At 38.0% G+C, this 20632-nt stretch overlaps 1 protein-coding gene across 1 annotated transcript in view; it reads left to right on the plus strand.

The window, feature by feature from the left end:
* Window positions 1-20632, plus strand: part of CRACR2B (calcium release activated channel regulator 2B) — a 35404-nt gene that overhangs the window by 2857 nt on the left and 11915 nt on the right. The window contains exons 2-5 of the mRNA XM_058157355.1: window positions 10588-10731; window positions 11217-11296; window positions 13910-14149; window positions 17849-17960. Of these exons, the coding sequence (XP_058013338.1) occupies window positions 13928-14149; window positions 17849-17960 (334 nt within the window). The 5' untranslated portion in view covers window positions 10588-10731; window positions 11217-11296; window positions 13910-13927. The remainder of the gene's footprint in view (window positions 1-10587; window positions 10732-11216; window positions 11297-13909; window positions 14150-17848; window positions 17961-20632) is intronic.

Here is a 20632-nt window from a genome sequence, read left to right on the forward strand (position 1 = left end):
ATAAGAAAGGACACTTATCAACTTATTCTTGCAGTGTAATTCTAAGCAGAGTTGCTAAAGCATAAATTCTATTAGTTTAGTCCTCTGCACATGCAATTTGAAGATTGTATAGTAATTTTTTCTTGTTTGTTCTATAATTTATTTGATGACTTTTTGTTGGATAGTGAATGTTGCAAAGCTATATGGTAAAGGTACTTTGAGACAAATGTGAGAGGTACAAAATGCTAACTTCCTTGTGAAGGCTCATGCATTAAGATAGAATTTCTTTGAATGTAAGTGTTTTATGAAAATGTACTATTCCAGAAGCAGCTATATAATGTCTATTTGAGAGAATGTCATATGTATGTGTGTATAAATACACACACACACACACACAGAGAGAGAAATGTGTGTGTTCTGTGAAATTATAGGTAGCTCTCATTTACCAATTGTTCACAGTTATGACAGTGTTACAAAAACAACTACCTATGTGTCTTTTGTTCTGTATAAAATCTGGCATATTTTCTATCCCTCTCTCCACCTGTCTTTATTTTTAAAAAAGTGAATGTGACACACACCCTAAAAATGCCAGTTTAGACTTATATTTCATTTTTTGACCTAAACTCTGTTTCACAAAAACTATCACCATAATAAATTATATTGCTACACAGATTTAACAACTTTAGCATGTCACATATTGGCAGATAACTGTCAATTTAGCTACCTACAAAATAGAAATGTTCAGTTAGTTCTGGTAGTGGTAATAGAATGAAAGTTAGCTTTACTTTTAGATCCTGTAACAAGTGGAACCTACATTTATAGAGTGGATAATCTTGTTTAATCATGCTTGTTCTTTACCTAATTAGGGGGCACAATTTCCTTTTGATTCCAGTCACTGAAAACCAGTGATTTTTGTTTCCATTCCCACTCAAATGAACATACTGCAATTACATGAATTGCAGAGTTCCTTTTATTTGCAAAGCTGTCGTTCTGTATTTGTGTTAAAGCAGGCTTGGGGAATATTTAATGTCCAAGGATCTCATAATTTTTTGCTGTGGTATTTACAGCCAGGAGTCATATTAATTGCAAGCAGGATCTTCTTTTAAAATGAATCTTGCACTTCCCAAAGATTAAGCCAGTATTAAAGCAAGGGGGAAATGACTACTCCTGCATGTTAGTAGCACATTTAGGAACAGGGCCAATCCCAAGAGCAACAAAATTATCTGCCATTATAAATATGGGCAGTGGATTACCTTCCTTGTGATTAGATATCAGTCTGATAGAATCTATTGATAAATCGGTTCCTGATTTGGAGCAGTGAGTATAAGAGGATAATAAAACATACATTATGTTTTTTAAAAGCATGGAATTATGTTCTGGAAATGAGAGAGTTTCAGCCTGGCATAGTTTGAGAGCCAGGGATAAGAGATAGTTTACAGTCATGCCTTGTCACATGTGACACACACAAACAAACCCTATTCAAGGTTGGGTCTGAGCTACATTTAAGGAAGAGAGAAAAAATGGCTGAAAGGTCAGTCCAATCAGTTATGAGTTCAGCATATCCTATTGGGAGCCAGCTCCAAAGACTACAGTAATTTTTTCCCCCAGTCAAGTTTTTATCTTGTCAATTTACCAATAATGCATGATGTTTGCTTTGGCAGTACTGGACCTTTTTATTTCATAACATTCTATACCAAAGGCAAAGCCACTACGAGCTTTTATAACACAAATCCCAACTGGTTTTACTTGAAACTGTACAATACTAATTCTCAGTGGACACCACTCCATTAGATAAATATTTGCTGACGTGTGTTCCCTTTTGTGCAGATCCTACTTTTCCCAACTTTGAGGAAATTGTCCATTCTAGCCAAGAGAAACAAATGTGCTTTTTGTGCACATTTAAGTCCAAATGTGGTTTGGGCTTAGGTCCAAGGCTTCAGATGGGTGATTCAACCCATTCATGAACTTTTCCTTCAGTTACCAGCATGCTTGTGAAAGCTCAATTACAGGTAGTCCTCGAGTTACAACAGTTTTCATTTAGTGACTGTTCAAAGTTACAACGGTACTGAAAAAAGTGACTTATGACCATTTGTGTTCATGTAAGCGTGAACAACGGTCACAAGTCACTTTTTCAGTGCTGCTGTAACTTCAAATGGTCACCAAATGAACTCTTGTAAGTTGAGGACCAACATGTACAGAGCATGGCTTCTGGAATTCTTTTAATCCTTCTACCTGCAATGGCCATATATTTGGAAGCATGGGGCAAACTGCATTATTAACAATTGCTTCGTATGCAAACTTTTAGAAAGCCAAAACACGTGGATAGAAATTGTTACACTATCTGGGAGCCAAAAGATGTAAATTCATTTCCCCTCTTTGCTGGCTGTAGAGCTTAAAATAATAAAGCTTAGCTTTATCATTTTCCAGATGGAACAATCAGCAACATTCTGATAGCTGTACAAATCTTCTGCAATCTCTTTTTACTGCCTGTTTCATTGGGCAAATTCTAAGTTTCTTTCTATGTCCTTTATTCAGCTGTGGGCATTCTGCTCTTTTATCTGATCATTCCCTAAGCAGCATCCCCCCCGTTTCCAAGGTCATTTTCACATTCCATTAGTTATTCCCATAATAATAATTATTATTTCAACTTATATTTATTCTTATATGGAGGTGGATATCTTCTGTTCACTGCTTTGATAAGTTTTGTTCAATGGTGGGATTCAAATAATTTAACAACCGGTTCTCTGCCTTAATGATTTTTTTCAACAACTAGTTCACCAAACTGCTCAGAAAGTTAACAACCGGTTCTCCTGAAGTGGTGCGAACTGACTGAACCCCACCACTGGTTTTGTTGCAGAAATTATGGCAGAATGTTGGTAAATAGTTCTGCTTAGTATATTTTTGGGGAATACAAGGTGATATTAAAAGAATTAAATATCAGGCTGCCTATGCAAAATCTAACCTAAATGTATTGGACCTGGGATGGCATCACTTTTTCAAAGAACACACAAGGAGAAAACTGGAGGAGCTCATATATTTATGTAGGTGCAAGCAGGCATGCATACAATATCTACCAGGAGTAAAAACTGTAAAATTATTAGTATCCCATGTTCCCCTTAGGTTTAAAGGTAGTTCAAGGAAAAGCTTTATTATTTTAAGCTCTTCAACCAGTTAATAGCAAAGAGGGGAAATGAATTTACATCTTTTGTCTCCCAGATAGTCTAACAATATCTATCCATGTGTTTTGGCTTTCTAAAAGTTTGCATATGAAGCACTTGTTAATAAGCTGGAATAATAAAGCGTAGCAAAGAGCTTAGTACTGTAATCAAAAGCTTCACCTAATTAATTTCCTATGTTCTTTTACCATATGTCCTCTAGGACTCGCTTCTCAACTTTCTAGTTTTCTAGCTTCAGATTGTACAGCAGTATTTGCATGACAGATACTTTCACTGTAAGAGTAATCACCCTTCTCACACTTAACCTCCAAGTTGTTACAGTTCCTGTTTTCATCATCTTATGTATCTGAATGAAACTTCTGACAAGGTCCCCCATTCCTGTTTGACTTTACACTGTCTGCTTTTGCCCCTCTCAAATGAGTTGTAATTGCTAGAAGGATCCAATCAGTTATGTATCTTCTCAGTTCCCAGTCATTGGAGTGACATTAAAGGGTGCCCAAGACAAAATAGCTGTTTAAGTTAGATGAAAGAAGCAGTCAAAAATGAAGGACGGAGGAAAATCCCCAAGCAACCCTGACTCTCTCACCTGACCAAATGTTCCTTCTGGCATTAGTATGTCAACGTTTGCTTTTGCTAGGTAAATATTACCTTAGAGGGTGCTCTGGTATTCATAAGTGAAGAGCTTTACTCAAGGCTGTTAAACTCTCCCATGATCCTGGCACTGAAGGTCTCCAGTGTGTTAGAATTTCTGTTGCTATGCCAAAGCCTGGTGTCCTTGGCCAGTGTGGAGAAGGCCAAGGGCATCTTTCTCTTGGCTTGCTGCCCTGAACTATCTGCTTTTCAAAACAAAAAGCACCCTCCTTTGACATTTCTGAAACAGATTTTGCTCGCTTTGACTTCCTCCTGACTTAATGGAAAGAAAACAAATACGTGCCCAGTAGCAATTACAGGGCAGTGTCGTACCTATCAGCATTCCTGCAAAAATGTGTGCAAAATTGTGCTTGTTAAATATAAAATAAATAGTAATACAGCCAAGCATAATGGGTAGAATTTTCTTCAGACTTCCTTATTCCTAGAATCTGTCTTACAGCACCGTATCAAAAAATCCCGTGAATTCCAGTGGACTAAAATATATAGTAATTCACTTATAAATGATATATCATTTTATACATGTATACTGTGTGTAAATCCCAATGTGTTTAGTTGGACTTCTTTCCATTTTCAGTCAGTATCATTTTCACACACACAAAATTGTTCTGTGTGAGTTGATTTCAGAGATTTCAAAGGGTTAGAGAAAATAAATGTTCAGAAATGCTGTGTAGAAAGAAGCTTAAAGCTATGCGGTTTTTTTCTTTTTTTTCTTTTTGGCAAATCAAAGATTTTAATGAGCTCTTAAGTTTTGCAAAATAAGATATCTGTCCATCTTTTTGGCTTTTCAAATAACTGAGTTGGACTAAGTATGTTTAGCTACTGTTCAAGATGGGTGAGTTGATTTCAAATAGTGAAAGAAAGGAATTAAATGTTAGCCCAAAAGTCTCTTCTTCCAATTAGAAAAGCGGGAGATTTTTAGAACCTTTTCGGGGGTCATAAACAGAATGCAGCACTTGCTATTTTGTCTTGCAAGGTACAGTATATTTAATAATTGCTTATATGAGCTCTACTGTTTTCCTTTAGGCTGAATTTGGGTATTGCACCAGTTTAAGGATGGGCAGAATTTTGATTCCCAGAGGCCACTTATCATTTGGAAAGAGAAGACGATATTGAATGGAGCAATGAAACAAAAGGCTGATGGAGAAATTTTCTTTTTTTTAATTGGGTTTCATAAGTGGGAAGGGTCATGGAGTCTTTTTTAATTATGTTGAATCTGTTTTAAGAATTGCATTATAGATTTCATATATTTTCATTTCAAAACGACGGAAAACTTTGCTACCGATTTTTGTCTATTTAGCTCTGGGGTGTCCAAACTTGGCCCCTTGAAGAGTGATGGACTTTAACTCCCAGAATTCCCCAGCCAGCATGAGCTTTAAATATAAGGAAGTTGCTGGCTGGGAAATTCTGGGAGTTGAAGTCCACCACTCTTCAAGGGGCCAAGTTTGGACATCTTTGATTTAGCTCAAAGGGAATTTGAAAGGTTAGGGGGAAAAAAAGACTGCAGAATTTTGCCACAGTTTGCTTCATTTATCATTTGTTGAACAAATGACAGTGATTTACTTCACTCTTGAAGCTAATCCTTTCAAATATCATGATAAGCCCAAACCAAATTTCAGCCTGGTGCTTCCTGCAAACCAAGCAGGGGGATGTTTCCCAATAACAGTTCTTGGCATTACCATCAAAAGACATCGTGCATCTGTTCCATCTTCCCCTATTGTATTTTCTCAAGAAAGTAAGAAGATGAATATAATGAGAAAACACAGCAGAATGTACCTAACGTTCTTCAGTTGAAACAGGGCAATTGCACTACGTAAATGTCTTGTCTGCTTTGACCCCTTCAGCGAGATAGTTTCGTTAAAATATCAGTATAAACACAAACACATCCAGTAGTGTTCTCAATATTCTTCCCAAATGTTGGTGTCAATACTGAAAAGATTTTGTGCTAGCCTTGGCATACAGTATATCTCTTTGGAAGTCTGGCTCTAAACTGGAAACCTTAGGCTGGCTTGCAAAGGCATGAGGAATCAACCATAGAGATCCTGTTATTATAGGGCAAAAAGATTATGGAAATGAGCAGTGATGTTCTTCAGGATTATGTGTTCAGTATCAACTTTTTTGGGCCGTAATAGCTCAGGCTGTTAGTAGCCTGTTATTAGAACACAGTAGCCTGCAATTACTGCAGGTTCAAGCCCGGCCTGAGGTTGACTCAGCCTTCCATCCTTTATAAGGTAGGTAAAATGAGGACCCAGATTGTTGGGGGGGCAATAAGTTGACTTTGTAAATATACAAATAGAATGAGACTATTGCCTTATACACTGTAAGCCGCCCTGAGTCTTCGGAGAAGGGTGGGATATAAATGTAAAAAAAAAACAAAAAAAACCCTTGGTTATTATTATTTTTAGTATCAATCTAGTGATGCCAAAAGCAAGGCTCTTCCTAATATAAATTATTTCATGGGAAAGGGAATTTTACTGAATTTTTTTGCTGAACAACTCATAGGATTAAAGTTTAATTGAAAATGTAATACTGTAATTATGCTTTTCCTAAGAGAATGTGTAATTAGGCTTTCATTCCCATCTCTTTAATAAAGAGGCAACGATAATGTTCTGCTTTTAAAGAAGTTGTTGCATTTGAATTAATGCCAGTACTTTAAAAAGCTAATTATACTTGGGTCTTATTTTGTGAGTGGGTATAGTTCGGAACCCTATAAAGAAAGATGCCCTTGAGAAACTCTGCTTCTAGTTGTTCCAAAACTCATTCAAGTTATTGGCTTTACTGACTTGGATTTATGGAAGTTGAATTCTAAATAAGGATTAAGGGAATGGTGATGCTGAACACTCAAAGGCAACTGAAAAACTGCACATATTTGAACTTAAATTGGGTGTGCTGTTATCAAGTCAGTCTACACACAGATATCTCTCAGTCATTAGTCTTATGCATAAATAATACCGGTAGTCCTCAACTTATGGCCACAATTGAGCCCAAAATTTCTGTTTCCGTTTTGTGCTGAAAACGTCCTCGCTTATACTCGAGTATAAGCCGAGTTTTCAGCACGTTTTGTGCTGAAAACGTCCTCGCTTATACTCGATATACTCGAGTTTTTTTTTCTTCTTCTTTTTTTCACATTATACCGGATGGCGCAAACTTGGCGGGCTTTTGCATTAGCGCGGGGAAGCCCTGCCGGTGCAGTGAGAGGGCGGGGCGGGGGAGCCGCCAGCCTTCTCGGCTGAGGGAGGGAGGCTTTCCCTGACCGGTAGCTGCCTCATTTCCCTCCCTCGGCTTATACTCGAGTCCCCAGTTTACCCCAGTTTTTTGGGGTAAAATTGGGGACCTCGGCTTATACTCGGATCGGCTTATATTCGAGTATATACGGTAAGTGAATTTTGCTCCGTTTTATGATCTTTCTGACCATATTGTTGAGTGAATCACTGCAGTTGTTAGATTAGTAACGTTGTTAAGTGAATCTGACTTCCCCATTGACTTTGCTCCTCAGAAGGTTGCAAAAGGTGATTGCATGACCCTGGGACGCTGCAACTGTCATAAATATGAGTCAGTTGCCAAGTGTCTAAATTTCAATCGTGACCACAGAGATGCTGCAGTGGTCATAAGTGTGAAAAAGGGTCATAAGTCCCTTTTTTCTTTTTTCTTAAAAAGTTTTACAGAAAATTTCCACAGACGCCTCCCCTCCCCCTCCCTCCCAACCCAACCAACGCTGCCTGAACCTGGAAGTAAAACAGAGTTTTTCCTGGTTACTGCTTGAATGGGAGATCTCTGGGAAATTCCAAGGTTGTACTGTAAACCTGACTCGGATGTCTGTTTTTAAAGACAAGATTTCTTACTGCCAGTGAAAAACTATATGAATATGTCCATCAAGTACTAAGCTTTGAAGAAATACTAAACTTCGAACATGACTTGAAAGATACTTTGCCTTGGTAACTTTACTAATTTCCTGATGGGGAGCTGAATCTATTATCTTTTTTTTTTTTAATTTGCATTTATATCCCGCCCTTCTCCGAAGACTCAGGGCGGCTTACGCTATGTTAGCAATAGTCTTCATCCATTTGCATATTATATACAAAGTCAACTTTTATTGCCCCCAACAATCTGGGTCCTCATTTTACCTACCTTATAAAGGATGGAAGGCTGAGTCAACCTTGGGCCTGGTGGGGCTTGAACCTGCAGTAATTGCAAGCAGCTGCTGTTAATAACAGACTGTCTTAGCAGTCTGAGCCACCAGAGGCTCATCTAATGCCAGTATCCGCCATTTTTCTTATCTAAAATAACCTTTCCCCCACTTAGAACCTCTGTACAATCTACCAAGTAATATAATATATCTTGTTTGAAGATCTTATATAACTAATGCTAAATGTCTAGCAAAATATTTCTCCAGCTATTAAGCCATGGCAATAAAGAAGGCCAATCCCATGCTTTTATTGAATTCCATCCTGGGACAGTTCCCAGATATATGTGTGACTCAGGCATCGATAGTATCTGTATCATTTTGTTTAGAGTTTAGCAGGGACTTGGTTAGTAGGGACGGCCTTTATAAAATTCTCTCCAAGATTGGATGTCACCTCAGCTCCTCAACATCAGCTCCTTTCATGAGGAAATGAAGGGCACTGTAGTTTTTGATGGCTTAATATCAGATTTTGATGGCTTAACATCAGATTTGACATTTGAAGTGGAGTGAAGCAGGGCTGCGTCCTCACGCCAACTTTATTCAGGATCTTTTTTGCTGTGATGCTGAAACATGCTTTTGGAATTGCAACAGAGGATATTTGTTTCCGGACCAGATCAGACGGAAAACTCTTTAATCTCTCTAGATTGAGAGCAAAGTCTGAAGTCCAGCTGAAATGCTAATGAGATTTCCTCTTTGCTGCTGCTGCTGTTACTGCTCACTCTGCCGAAGACCTTCAACAACTTATGGACTGTTTTAGCAAGGCCTGCCAAGACTTTGGACTAACAATCAGCCTGAAAAAAACACAAGTCATGGGTCAGGATGTGGATTCACCTCCCTGTATTACAATCTCTGCACAAGAACTGGAGGTTGTCCATGACTTTGTGTATCTTGGTTCAATTATCTCAGACATTCTTTCTTTAGATACTGAGCTGAATAAACATATTGGTAAGTGGTCACCACATTTTCCAGACTTACAAAGAGAGTATGGCTTAATAAGAAACTGACGGAACATTCAAAGATTCAGGTCTATAGAGCCTCCATCCTGAGCGCACTCTTGTACTGCAAGAGTTGTCTTGGACCCTTTACGCACGGCAGAAGAGAAAGTTGAACACCTTTCATATGCGCTGTCTCTGACATATTCTTGGCATCACCTGGCAGGACAAAGTTCCAAATAGCGCAGTGTTGGAATGTTCTGGAATTTCTAGCATGTATACACTATTGAAACAGTGATGTCTATGCTGGCTTGGCCATGTCGTGAGAATGGCTGATGGTTGGATTCCAAAAGATCTCCTGTATGGAGAATTAGTGCAGGGAAAGTGCCTCAGAGGGAGGCCGCAGCTGTGATAGAAGGATATCTGCAAGAGGGATCTAAAGGCTTTGGGAATGGACATTAACAACTGGGAAACCTTGACCTCTGATCGTTCAGCTTTGAGGCTAAAGACGTAGCATGGCCTTCTCCAATTCGAAGAGACATTTATCCAGCAGGCTGAGGCAAAGAGGCAGTCCCGGAAGCAGCAAAATCTGGGGGCTGGGCAGGGGACAGAATGTATCTGCCCTCAGTGTGGAAGGGATTGCCACTCTCGAATTGGCCTTTTTAGTCACACTAGATGCTGTTTTAGGACCTCTTTCCAGAGCACAATACCATAGTCTTTTGAGACTGAAGGATGCCAATATTCATTTGTTTAGAGTCTGTGTGAAGACTTAGCATCCCAGCATCTCTGTCTAACAATCTGGACAAATGAAGAGAACATATGTCACTCAGGCTTGAATTATGGAGTCCTTGATGCTCTCTGAGTTTGATTATATACTGCAAACTCCACACTCATTGGCAGTGATGAAGTTACCTAATTGGGTAATGAAATATCTGCAAGCAAACAAACAAGTTCAGGGAGCACCAAAACCCCATCATTTGGACCAAGTGTAGCCTCATTTTGCCTGCAGACTCCATATTTTTGGTCAGTGTTGGAAGAAGAGAAAAAATATTGAATTATTTTAAAGATCTGATGGAACACTGCTGTACAAAGTAACTGGGACAAACAACAACAACAACAACAACAACAACTGAGTCTTATTCCTTTGCATCTCTCACAAAATGTCTGGATTTTTTGGAGGAAGGTTTTCTGTTTCTCTTATTGTGAAACGCGATCCTTTGACTACAGTGCATTGAAGTAGTTTATCCTTAGCTTTTAATAATCCTTAGGAAAGGGCACTTAAGAATTAGACAGCTTTTGTCTGCCATATTATAGAAATAAGGACTTTTTAAAATTAGACTTCTGCTGTGCTGAATCAACTGAGCTGTAGTAAGCATTGTGATAGTGTGAATACATCCTGCTACTTTCCCTTGAGTGCTAATCTCTTCTGTTGAACATACAATACCATACCGGTATTGTACCATATCTTCTTACTGGTCTTTCCTGTTTTCTGTCAAAGGACTCTTTATGACCAAACTGAATGGACCAAAAGGAGAATAAACATTTCAGATAATACACATGTCTGTGATTCTGTGTCCTTGTTTACAGTAATACTATTTCAATTTTTCTTTCAAATGGCATGGATTCTTTTCATGGTTTTAATTACATAATGAATGTTTGGTCTTTGTAGGCTTTTGGGGAGAAAATGAGAAAATGTGCCCCATTTGAGGAAAAACTGTCTTCAGCTCTTGAAGAGTGGTAAAAAAACGAAGGCTTCTGTGAACTTGATAGCAAAGGATTTATGATCTCTGCCATCGAAATGAAATCTTTAAAGGTATTTTATTTGTTAAACTCTTTTTTATATACATTGATCATCCAGTTATGAGGTCACCGCCAAATGCCCCAAAATGTTTTGTATATAATTATGTGGATTGTGCATATACTTCCCTTCTGTCATGTTCTCATCATACGCTAAATCAATAATATATCTCTCTCTTTTTTTAGTTAAGTACTGAAGGGTAACTTTCCAAATATAAGTGCTGTTTATTTTATACAATGATTTATAATCCTTCCTTCCAACACATATCTATCACTCAGTGATGATAGGTATTTAAAACTTAGTTTAGTAGAGTTCAGTCAAATAAGAAAGTTCTTTCTAGAAGGCAAGTTATCAGTCATATCTGTGAAACTTATACTCTTGTTTTGGTGGAAACATGTACTTGAATGAAATACGTTTTAGTTTGATATTTATTTAGTAACTGTAATTATCTCAGGTCTGCTATGTAGTACTTAACATTTGTAGCTGTTTTTGTTTTACAGTAGATAAATTTCATACAAGATTTATGGACAAAGAGACAAGATACTCTTTTACATCAGCAAGCCTGCAATGTAATATGTATGTAAGTAGCCTTTTTCCTGGAATGTTTTTCCAGAAGTAATTCCATGGAATTTAGCATTACTTATTCTCATCGAAATTGTAGCCTCAATCCATGCTTATATGTTTTATGGAAGCAAGTTATAAACTGCTTCCTAAACTTAGGAATTGATTGTAGACATAGGAAGCAAAAACTGAGTTTTCTTTCTTTTTTTTTTTATTCAAAAAGTTTTACAATTTTTCCCCCCTTTCCCCCCCTCCCCCCTCCCTTCACAACCCCCCTCCCCCCCCCCGACTACCCGGAACGAGCACAAGGTATAGTTAAAAATAAAACAAACATATGCTAAAAAATTTTCGTCCCAACTTAATTATACCCCTACAATCATCAATTCCTAACTTCCCCTGAAAACAATAAAAAATAATACATCATAATCATTCAAAAACAGTCTGATAACTCTTAGTCTGATATCTACTTTGAATATAGTCAATCCATTTTTTCCATTTCTTTAAGTATCTTTCTTGCGTATTGTCTTTCAAAAAGGCTGATATCTTCGCCATCTCAGCCAAATTGGCAACTTTCAATATCCATTCTTCTATTGTAGGTACTTCTTTTTTCTTCCAGTATTGTCCTATTAGTAATCTTGCTGCTGTTATTAGATTTAAAATCAATTTAGTCTCAATTACTGTACACAAAATTTGATTTCTCACTGTTCTTTTCAAAAAATAAACCACAATGTCTCTAGGAAGTTTCTTCTGCCTAGCAATCCAGGAATTAACTCTATAAATTTTGTCAATTTGATAAGCAACCTCTTGTGGATCAAGTTCAATAAGTTCAGCCAGAGCTTCTGATAAATTTTTTTTTAAACCTTCCCCTTTCTCCTCGTTCAAGCCCCTAATTCTCAGAGCTCCTTCCATCATTCTATACTGCATCACCACCACTTGATCTTCATTTTTGTCCAATTTGATTTGCATTCCCCCCATTCTATTTTCTATTTGCTGATTTGACTGAGCAATTTCTTGCACCTCCTCCTCCACCACCTCCAGTCTTTTTGCCAAACCTTGGAAAGCCATCAAAATATCTTCTCTTATTTTTTTATTATTCTCTTTTATTTCTTCTCTTATTTTCTCATTATTATCCATAATCTCCTTAAACCTTTCTTCAAACACTTTCCCTTGCTCTTTAATCAAATCTTCTAAAGCTGGTTCAGAACCCCTTCTACCCCCAGTCTTAGGTGGTTTAGTAGCCATTTCAGTTTTTAAAATTCACAAAATATAAGTCTAGAAACTTCTCTTCTCCCCTTTAAGTATAGGAGAGCTCACTTCATTAAAATCCACAGATAACGTTTCTTAGCTTCTTAGTTACACAGCCTGTTTACAATTCCATTCTTCACTTTCACTTTCTTTCAGGCGCCATGTTAAACAGTCAGTTAAAACAAAGAAAAAAAAGTTTCGCTTTTTAAAAGGGTAGAAGTCAGGAAATCAAAAATACTTGCAATCCAGTAGTTGTTCACTCGTGCTTATTCCGTCTGCTTATAGAAATCCATAAAGATAAGACAATTAGCAGAGATGGACACTTTCTTCTTTTCTTGCTTTTGCAGGCGCGCAATGAAAGTCGGAGCTTGGCAGGGTTATTTATGGGACTCGACCCTCAGGGCTCTGCTTAATAAAAAACAAAGCCCCTGAGGAGGTCTACCACTCCCCCGCAGCTCTTATCTCACCCTTTCATCCAGGGAGAGAGATTAAAGTCGGCTTTTTCCTGGCTTTTATGATGTTCAGTACGGAGCCCCTTAATTAGGAACTCAGCGAAGAAGGTGGCGCCACCGGAAGCCAAAACTGAGTTTTCTTGAATCTAAATCAATGGTGGTATAATATAAAAAATTTTCAAATATTAAAATCTGGAATAGTGGCATGCCCCTTCTCTATTTTTTTCCCCTCCAAATGTGGTGCTGTAGTGATTTCATCTTGATTATATTTGCAGCAGAAGACTTGCTTTAACAATTGCATATTCTGTGCATAGAGCATAGAGCAGTGATGGCTAACCTTTTCTGGACCGAGTACCGAAAGTGCATGGCCGAACCCCCAAAATGCAATGTGCGTGAAGCCCATGCACATGCCCCCTGTGTCCCCAGGCCCCCTTGCATGCACTCTGTGCATGCGTGCATTCCCCCCCCGCACATGCCCCCCCGCACATGTCCCCCCGCATGCGCGGCAGAGACCCGAAGCCCAGCTGGCTGGCGGGAAGCACGTACACATGCACAGCGGAGCTGAACTGGGGTGACTGCTTACATGCCCACAAAGAGGGTGCTGTATGCCACCTCTGGTATGTGTGGCATAGGTTCGCCATCGCAGGCATAGAGTATTTAGTTACTCTGCAATGTTCTAGAACACTAATTTTCACTTCCTCCAAAACACATGAGAGCTGTGTTTTGCTTCGAGATGGAGATTTTGGCAGAACTGCATATTTAACTGAGTGTTATTGTGAAAAATACTTTTCTTTCCCTGTTTTTCACTCATATAAATGATTATTCCCAGTAGTTTCATTGCAGAACATGTTTGGAAGTCTCTCATTCAGTATTTTAAGGAGAAAAGTAATTAAGTTCATTTCCCCCCCCTCCCCCCAAATCTTTTATCATTCCAGTGAGAAGCTTGCAAAGCCATGCAGAGATCTGGGAAAGAACTTTCCAAAACTCTCCATCAGGAAGACAAGGAAGTAAATGGGATGTCTGAAGGTGTCTCTTGCTCCCTTTCACTTCCTTCTCCACTTCTCTGCTTGAGTGGTGAGAGAAACACACAAGTGGAAATGCTGGAAAAAGCTCAGGAGCTCTTCCGGCTCTGTGATAAGGAGGAGAAGGGTTTCATAACAAGATTTGACATGCAGGTAAGGATCTGACACTGGCTGGCTTCTCAAGATACTATATGGTTTGCTTGTTTGATATATTGTACGAATCCAAACACTAGGTTTAGGAGCGTATCATAGTTCATGGGAAGAAGCATTGTTGTGACCTAGGCCCAAGTAGGTAGTAGGAAGTAGTAAAGTTTGTTTGTTTTTTTAGTCCGTGAAAAAACAAACAAACTTTATTCCAACAGCTGAGAATTACTTCATTCCCAGCGTGGTTCAACTCAAATTAAAACAAATTCCTCCCAGCACAAATTCCTCAGTCCTATCACAAATCTTGGTCCAATTAGGCAAACTGCCAAAGGCCTTTCTTGGCAAAGTTTCAGAAGTCACCGATACAAAAATAAATGCAAGAAGCTGAAGTTACCAATGTTGTTTTCCAGCAAAGCCCAAATGCTGTTACTGGTCTGTTTTAAGCCTTATGGGAGGGGCCAATCATCTCTTGGCCCTATTCCCGAGTTGTCCTTTTTGGTTGAGCTGCTCTTGCCTTCTGGCAGCTCTTCTCATGCGTGCATTAGGAACAGGCTCCTCCTGTTCCTCTGCCTCACTACTATCAGTCTCTGGAGGCTCTGGAGTTCGCACCTCACTTCCCAATGGCCCTGGCCTCACCTCAGCCTCATATCTGTCTGACTCCATTGCCAGCTCCGCAGGCTGCTGAAAGACCACAAGCAGCATATCACTTTATTTAACAGATTCTGCTCCAAATGCAAAGCAGAACATTCAAGTCTGAGCTTCTGAAAACAATACTGGAGCAAACCAAGTATCAGACTGACATCAAATATGATGCAACATAATTTAATTATTATAGGTTCAGCATAAAATGGTTTTCTGTTAAAGTCTTAGCTTAAATGTAATACTAAAGCTGAAGATTAGTATTGGCCCATGATTAACATTATTTTCCTTGTTTCAGTTTAGATATATCCATATGCCCTCAAGTGAATGAAAGGAATTGTAAAAACAGTCATCATTTAACCCTAACCCTAACCCTTAGGTTCTTTTCTGTCATTGATCAGTCAGCTACTCAAAGTTTGATATTTATCTTTCCTTTTTATATGTTCTCACATTTGGAAAGAAGTCCAAATTGCTCATATCATGTTCTGTACTTTTTGGTTGCTCAGCTAACCCAATTTAGTACTTGGATATTTTGTTCCAAAGGAGCTTTTTCAAAAGGCAACTGGGCCTTGTTTTTCCTTGCAGATGTTTTGCTTCTCATCCAAGAAGCTTCTTCAGTTCTTCTTCTTCAGAACTGAAAAAACTTCTTGGATAAGAAGCAAAATTTCTTCGAGGAAAAACAAATTCCAGTTGCCTTTTGAAAAAATACCTTTGGGAAAACCATGACCTGGTTGACCGAGAATCTCCATAGACTTTTTTTTACTTTGCCTAGTTTGGTGATGGTCTTTTGCTCCTTCAATCAGCTGGTAATTGTCACAAGAAGATCCATTTTCCATTTTCTGATTGGTTCCTTTTATTTATTCCCAAGCGATCCATTGGTTTGTCTCATTAACCCTTACAAGGCTGTCAACATTCCAACCATCATTTTCTCACCTCTCTTGGTTCATGACCATCATCCTTTCAGCCTTTCTCCAACATTGGTGTGTTTAGTGTATTTCAAACTTTTTACTTATTATTCCACTCAAAAATGCTGAACATATAGTAACTATAAATTGCCATAGTATTAATTGGCTTATCTATATTGAAAACAAAATCAAAGTTTATGGTTTAATACATGATATGAATCAGTTCTAATTTATTTTATAAGCAAGGTTTATATAAACTTACGGATTAATATAATGGTGAATCTTGTATCATCTTCCACATTAGCTCTTACTTCCCATGCATGGCGAATTTGGCCTAAGTGAATTTTTTAAAATAAGAAAAAGTCCTTAAACAGATTTAATACAACATAGACAAAGACCATGTTTCGTTTCTTTAAAAACCCAGAGTAGTCTGTATACATAAGAATAAATGGACAACTTATTGTCCATTTTTATTAACAACTTATTAATAATAATAACTTATAATTATTGTATGCAGGCATATCTAGAAGATATGTGGACATAAATTAAATTTTACCAAGCAACAGCAAAATTTCTTCGAGGAAAAACAAATTCCAGTTGCCTTTTGAAAAAATACCTTTGGGAAAACCATGACCTGGTTGACCGAGAATCTCCATAGACTTTTTTTTACTTTGCCTAGTTTGGTGATGGTCTTTTGCTCCTTCAATCAGCTGGTAATTGTCACAAGAAGATCCATTTTCCACTTTCTGATTGGTTCCTTTTATTTATTCCCAAGCGATCCATTGGTTTGTCTCATTAACCCTTACAAGGCTGTCAACATTCCAACCATCATTTTCTCACCTCTCTTGGTTCATGACCATCATCCTTTCAGCCTTTCTCCAACATTGGTGTGTTTAGTGTATTTCAAACTTTTTACTTATTATTCCACTCAAAAATGCTGAACATATAGTAACTATAAATTGCCATAGTATTAATTGGCTTATCTATATTGAAAACAAAATCAAAGTTTATGGTTTAATACATGATATGAATCAGTTCTAATTTATTTTATAAGCAAGGTTTATATAAACTTACGGATTAATATAATGGTGAATCTTGTATCATCTTCCACATTAGCTCTTACTTCCCATGCATGGCGAATTTGGCCTAAGTGAATTTTTTAAAATAAGAAAAAGTCCTTAAACAGATTTAATACAACATAGACAAAGACCATGTTTCGTTTCTTTAAAAACCCAGAGTAGTCTGTATACATAAGAATAAATGGACAACTTATTGTCCATTTTTATTAACAACTTATTAATAATAATAACTTATAATTATTGTATGCAGGCATATCTAGAAGATATGTGGACATAAATTAAATTTTACCAAGCGACAGCAAAATTCTTCACACAGATTCTTGAAGGATAGGTACATCTGTCTAATTCACACCTGCATCTGTAATCTACTCCCAAAGGCAAGGAAGTCTTCAGCATAAATCCAAAAGAAACTACAGGCATTCTGATACCTGTCATTGCATAAATGCAACTTTGGCTTCAGTGGCCATCTTCCTGTGTCTTTCTATGCCATGAAGAAATAAAACACGTGAAGGCTATTGAAGGGATATAAAGCTTAAAAAAAAAAGCTTACCCTGGTCCCTTCTTTTGCATATATTTACATACTTTGAAGACTGCTGTTAAAGGAGCAGAAGAAATACCAAATGAATGGTTGTGGCTATGAATTGCAGCTAAGTTGGACAGAGTGTGCACTTAGAGAACACCCAGTTTCTGCCCTGGCAAAATAGAATGTTCATTGTTTATATGACGTCTGCCAATTTTCCATGAGTTGCATACCAGTAACGTTATTCAGGACTTCATTCTCTGGTTTATCATACTAAATGCTAATTATAATTATAGACTACAGTGGTTAAGACACACCTTAACTAGAAATTCTACTCGTTAATATGAGTTTAGAGCAGAAAATGCAAGAGTGCAAATAGTCAGATTCTCATATTCAAGGAAAGTTCCCCCCCCCCATTCTTTCATTTGCCATTGTACAAGAACTTGGCAAGCTTAGTTCTGTGGAGGCAACTGGGGAAATAAGGTGAGAATAATATTTTCTATTTGTTCTGTTAATTATAGATAAAAATCCTGAATCTGATCCTCCTTTTTCTTCTTTTCCACAGCGGTTACAAAGTGAGCTACCATTCACCACTGAACAGCTGGAGGCTGTTTTTGACAGTCTGGTGCAAGACAATAATGGTTACCTCACCCCAGTAGAATTCAGTGTAGGCCTAGGTAAGAGAAGAAGGAGAGTTTGGAAGGTGATCATCACTACATGTGGAACAATGATGCCTGCTCCTGTTGAAGGAAAAAAAAAGTAGACAGGAAATCCATATTTCTGTTCTCAGACAGCTGAGAGCTGAGAATGGAACCATACTGAGAATAGAGTCTACTGTAGGAAGCAAGGCTGTGATATATGGAGAACTGAAAATATTGCTCTACTCTGAAACAAAGAGGTAGGAATGGATAGACGAGGAGTAGATCCAAGCTGGTGGACTATTTGTCTTTGCCATTTTACTGTTTAGTAAAACAAACACCACTTACAAATGTTGGTGTACCTTCAGGAATTGTTTTGCCCCATGTCTATCCACAAACAAGTTTCTCAGAGTAGTGAACATCTGGAAGCCACACCAAACTTCATGTTTGCACAACAGAGTATGGAATGTACTTCCTCTTATTGTGAGTCATGTTAGGATGAGGTTTCCTTGCAACAACCTGTTGTCCTATTAAGAAGTCTTCCCACACTTCCCATTTACTGCTAAAATACCAAGCAAACATGAATCCCCCATGCAGGTAAAGTAGATAGTGTAAAATTGATCCATTTGGTATGAGCTGGTTTTGAAGGAGGGTGCTGATTAGAAGAAGCCAAGTTCCTCTGTTTAAGAAGACAACTAAAGTCAGTTCTAAGACTTTACTAAGAAGCAGGCTGATCAAAGTGATCAGATCTAGGGAATTGGGTAGGAAAGCAGTGAGAGATTCTGATTTGATGAACTAGAATAGAGACATGCTATAGTATATTTTGTCCAAAGGGTAAATATCTTGTTCCAAGAGTAAACAGTTCAGGTATTTGACCAAGGCTACAGATTTAGGAGGCAGTAATCACAATATAGGTAGTCCTCAACTTATAACCACAATTGAGCCCAAAATTTATGTTGCTAAGTAAGAAGTTCTTTAAGTGAGTTTTGCCCCATTTTATGACTTTTCTTGCTACCTTTGTTAAGTGAATCACTGCAGTTGTTAAATTAGTAACATGGTTGTTAAATGAATCCGGCTTCCCCCATTGATTTTGCTTGTCAGAGGGTCGCAGAAAGGTGATCACATGACCCCGGGACACTGTGACCATCATAAATGTGAGTCAGTTGTTAAGTATCTGAATGTAAATCAAGTGAGCATGGGGATACTGCAGCAGTCAAAAAGTCACTTTTTTCAGTGTCATATCTTTGAACGGTCACTGTGAACTGTTGTGAGTCGAGGATTACCTGTATAGAATATTGCTAGTACTGGCCTAATCCCAGAATAGTTAATGGTCGACTGTCTGTCAAGGAATCAGAACCGCTGTATTAAAAAACTGTCAGCTGCAAGCAACCAGAGCCAATCATAGATAGCTAAAGCAAATAACTTTATTGGTCTCTACCTAAATTACAAGACTCACCCCAGGCTGCTCGCCTTCCCTTGGGCACAACCACACAAGGTTTCATGAATCTTGAGGGTGGAAGATTTATGCTTTTTGCAGTTGTGCAAGGATTCTAAACTAAGCCCATGCTTGACCCTTCCCCCAACTTCCAACCTAACTGGCAGTTTCCCAACAAAAACTCTGAAATCAAGTGTTTGCTAAGCCAATAATAATAAGGGGTATGTCATAGTCAGCCTATCACAAATGAGAGAGCCAGTCAGACAAATCACTCTTATTAAAATACTTGGGGATGATAGTGGGGTGGGGCCTCCCTGTGCTCTGTCATCTGAGCTAAGCAAGACAATCCAAAGAGAGAGAAGTAGTACCCTGTTTCCCCCCAAAATAACACATCCCCTGATAATAAACCCAATCAGACTTTTGAGTGCATAGCATTAAGGCCAAGCACTTATTTCAGGGATCAAAAAAATATAAGACAGGGTCTTGTTTCAGAGAAACACGGTAGAAGAAAGCAATATGCGCTCTCTGATAGCAATTTCCATATTTTGGCACTAATTTGCATATAACAGTTATGGCAGATATACGTAACACTATGCTACAATAACTATTTGTTTTCACCTTAGTATTATGTGCAAATCAAGTCAGCAGATCATTTAACAAACTATAGTTTTTAAAAAAAATAAGTTATTAATATGTGTAAAAAGTCCAAATAATAATAAATGCAGGATTCAACCGTAGTCTGTGTTTGGGTTGCCAGAGTTTAGTCCTGGAAACAACAAATAATGCAGGTAGTCGTTGAGCTACAACCGTAATGGAGTCTGCCTATTACAGTTGTGAGTCACTGCGGTCCTTAAGTGAGATATATATTTATTTATATTTTTTATTTTGTCACAACAGTATACGCAAACATTGACATAAAAACAACAACATATCATATAAACATATAAACATGTATATAGGCTAATATATATATAAAATATAAAATATAGGCTAAAATATGTTTATATATAAGCAAAGTATTAATTTGATATAATGAAAGGGAACAACAGGACAGGAACGGTAGGCACTTTTGTGCTCTTATGCACGCACCTTATAGTCCTCTTAGGAATGGGGTGAGGTCTTACTCAATGCCCACTGTCCCTGCCCTTCCAGATAGGGTTGCAATGGGTTGCTACATGAATGGAGAAAAAGAGCTGCCTGCTGAAGGAGGACAGGCAGCTCCTTCTGTGCGCAGAACTGGTGGCCTGGATGATCTGAGCTTCCTTGATCTGTCCAA

The sequence above is a fragment of the Ahaetulla prasina genome, chromosome 1, assembly GCF_028640845.1.
Source record: "Ahaetulla prasina isolate Xishuangbanna chromosome 1, ASM2864084v1, whole genome shotgun sequence".
NCBI lineage: Eukaryota > Metazoa > Chordata > Lepidosauria > Squamata > Colubridae > Ahaetulla > Ahaetulla prasina.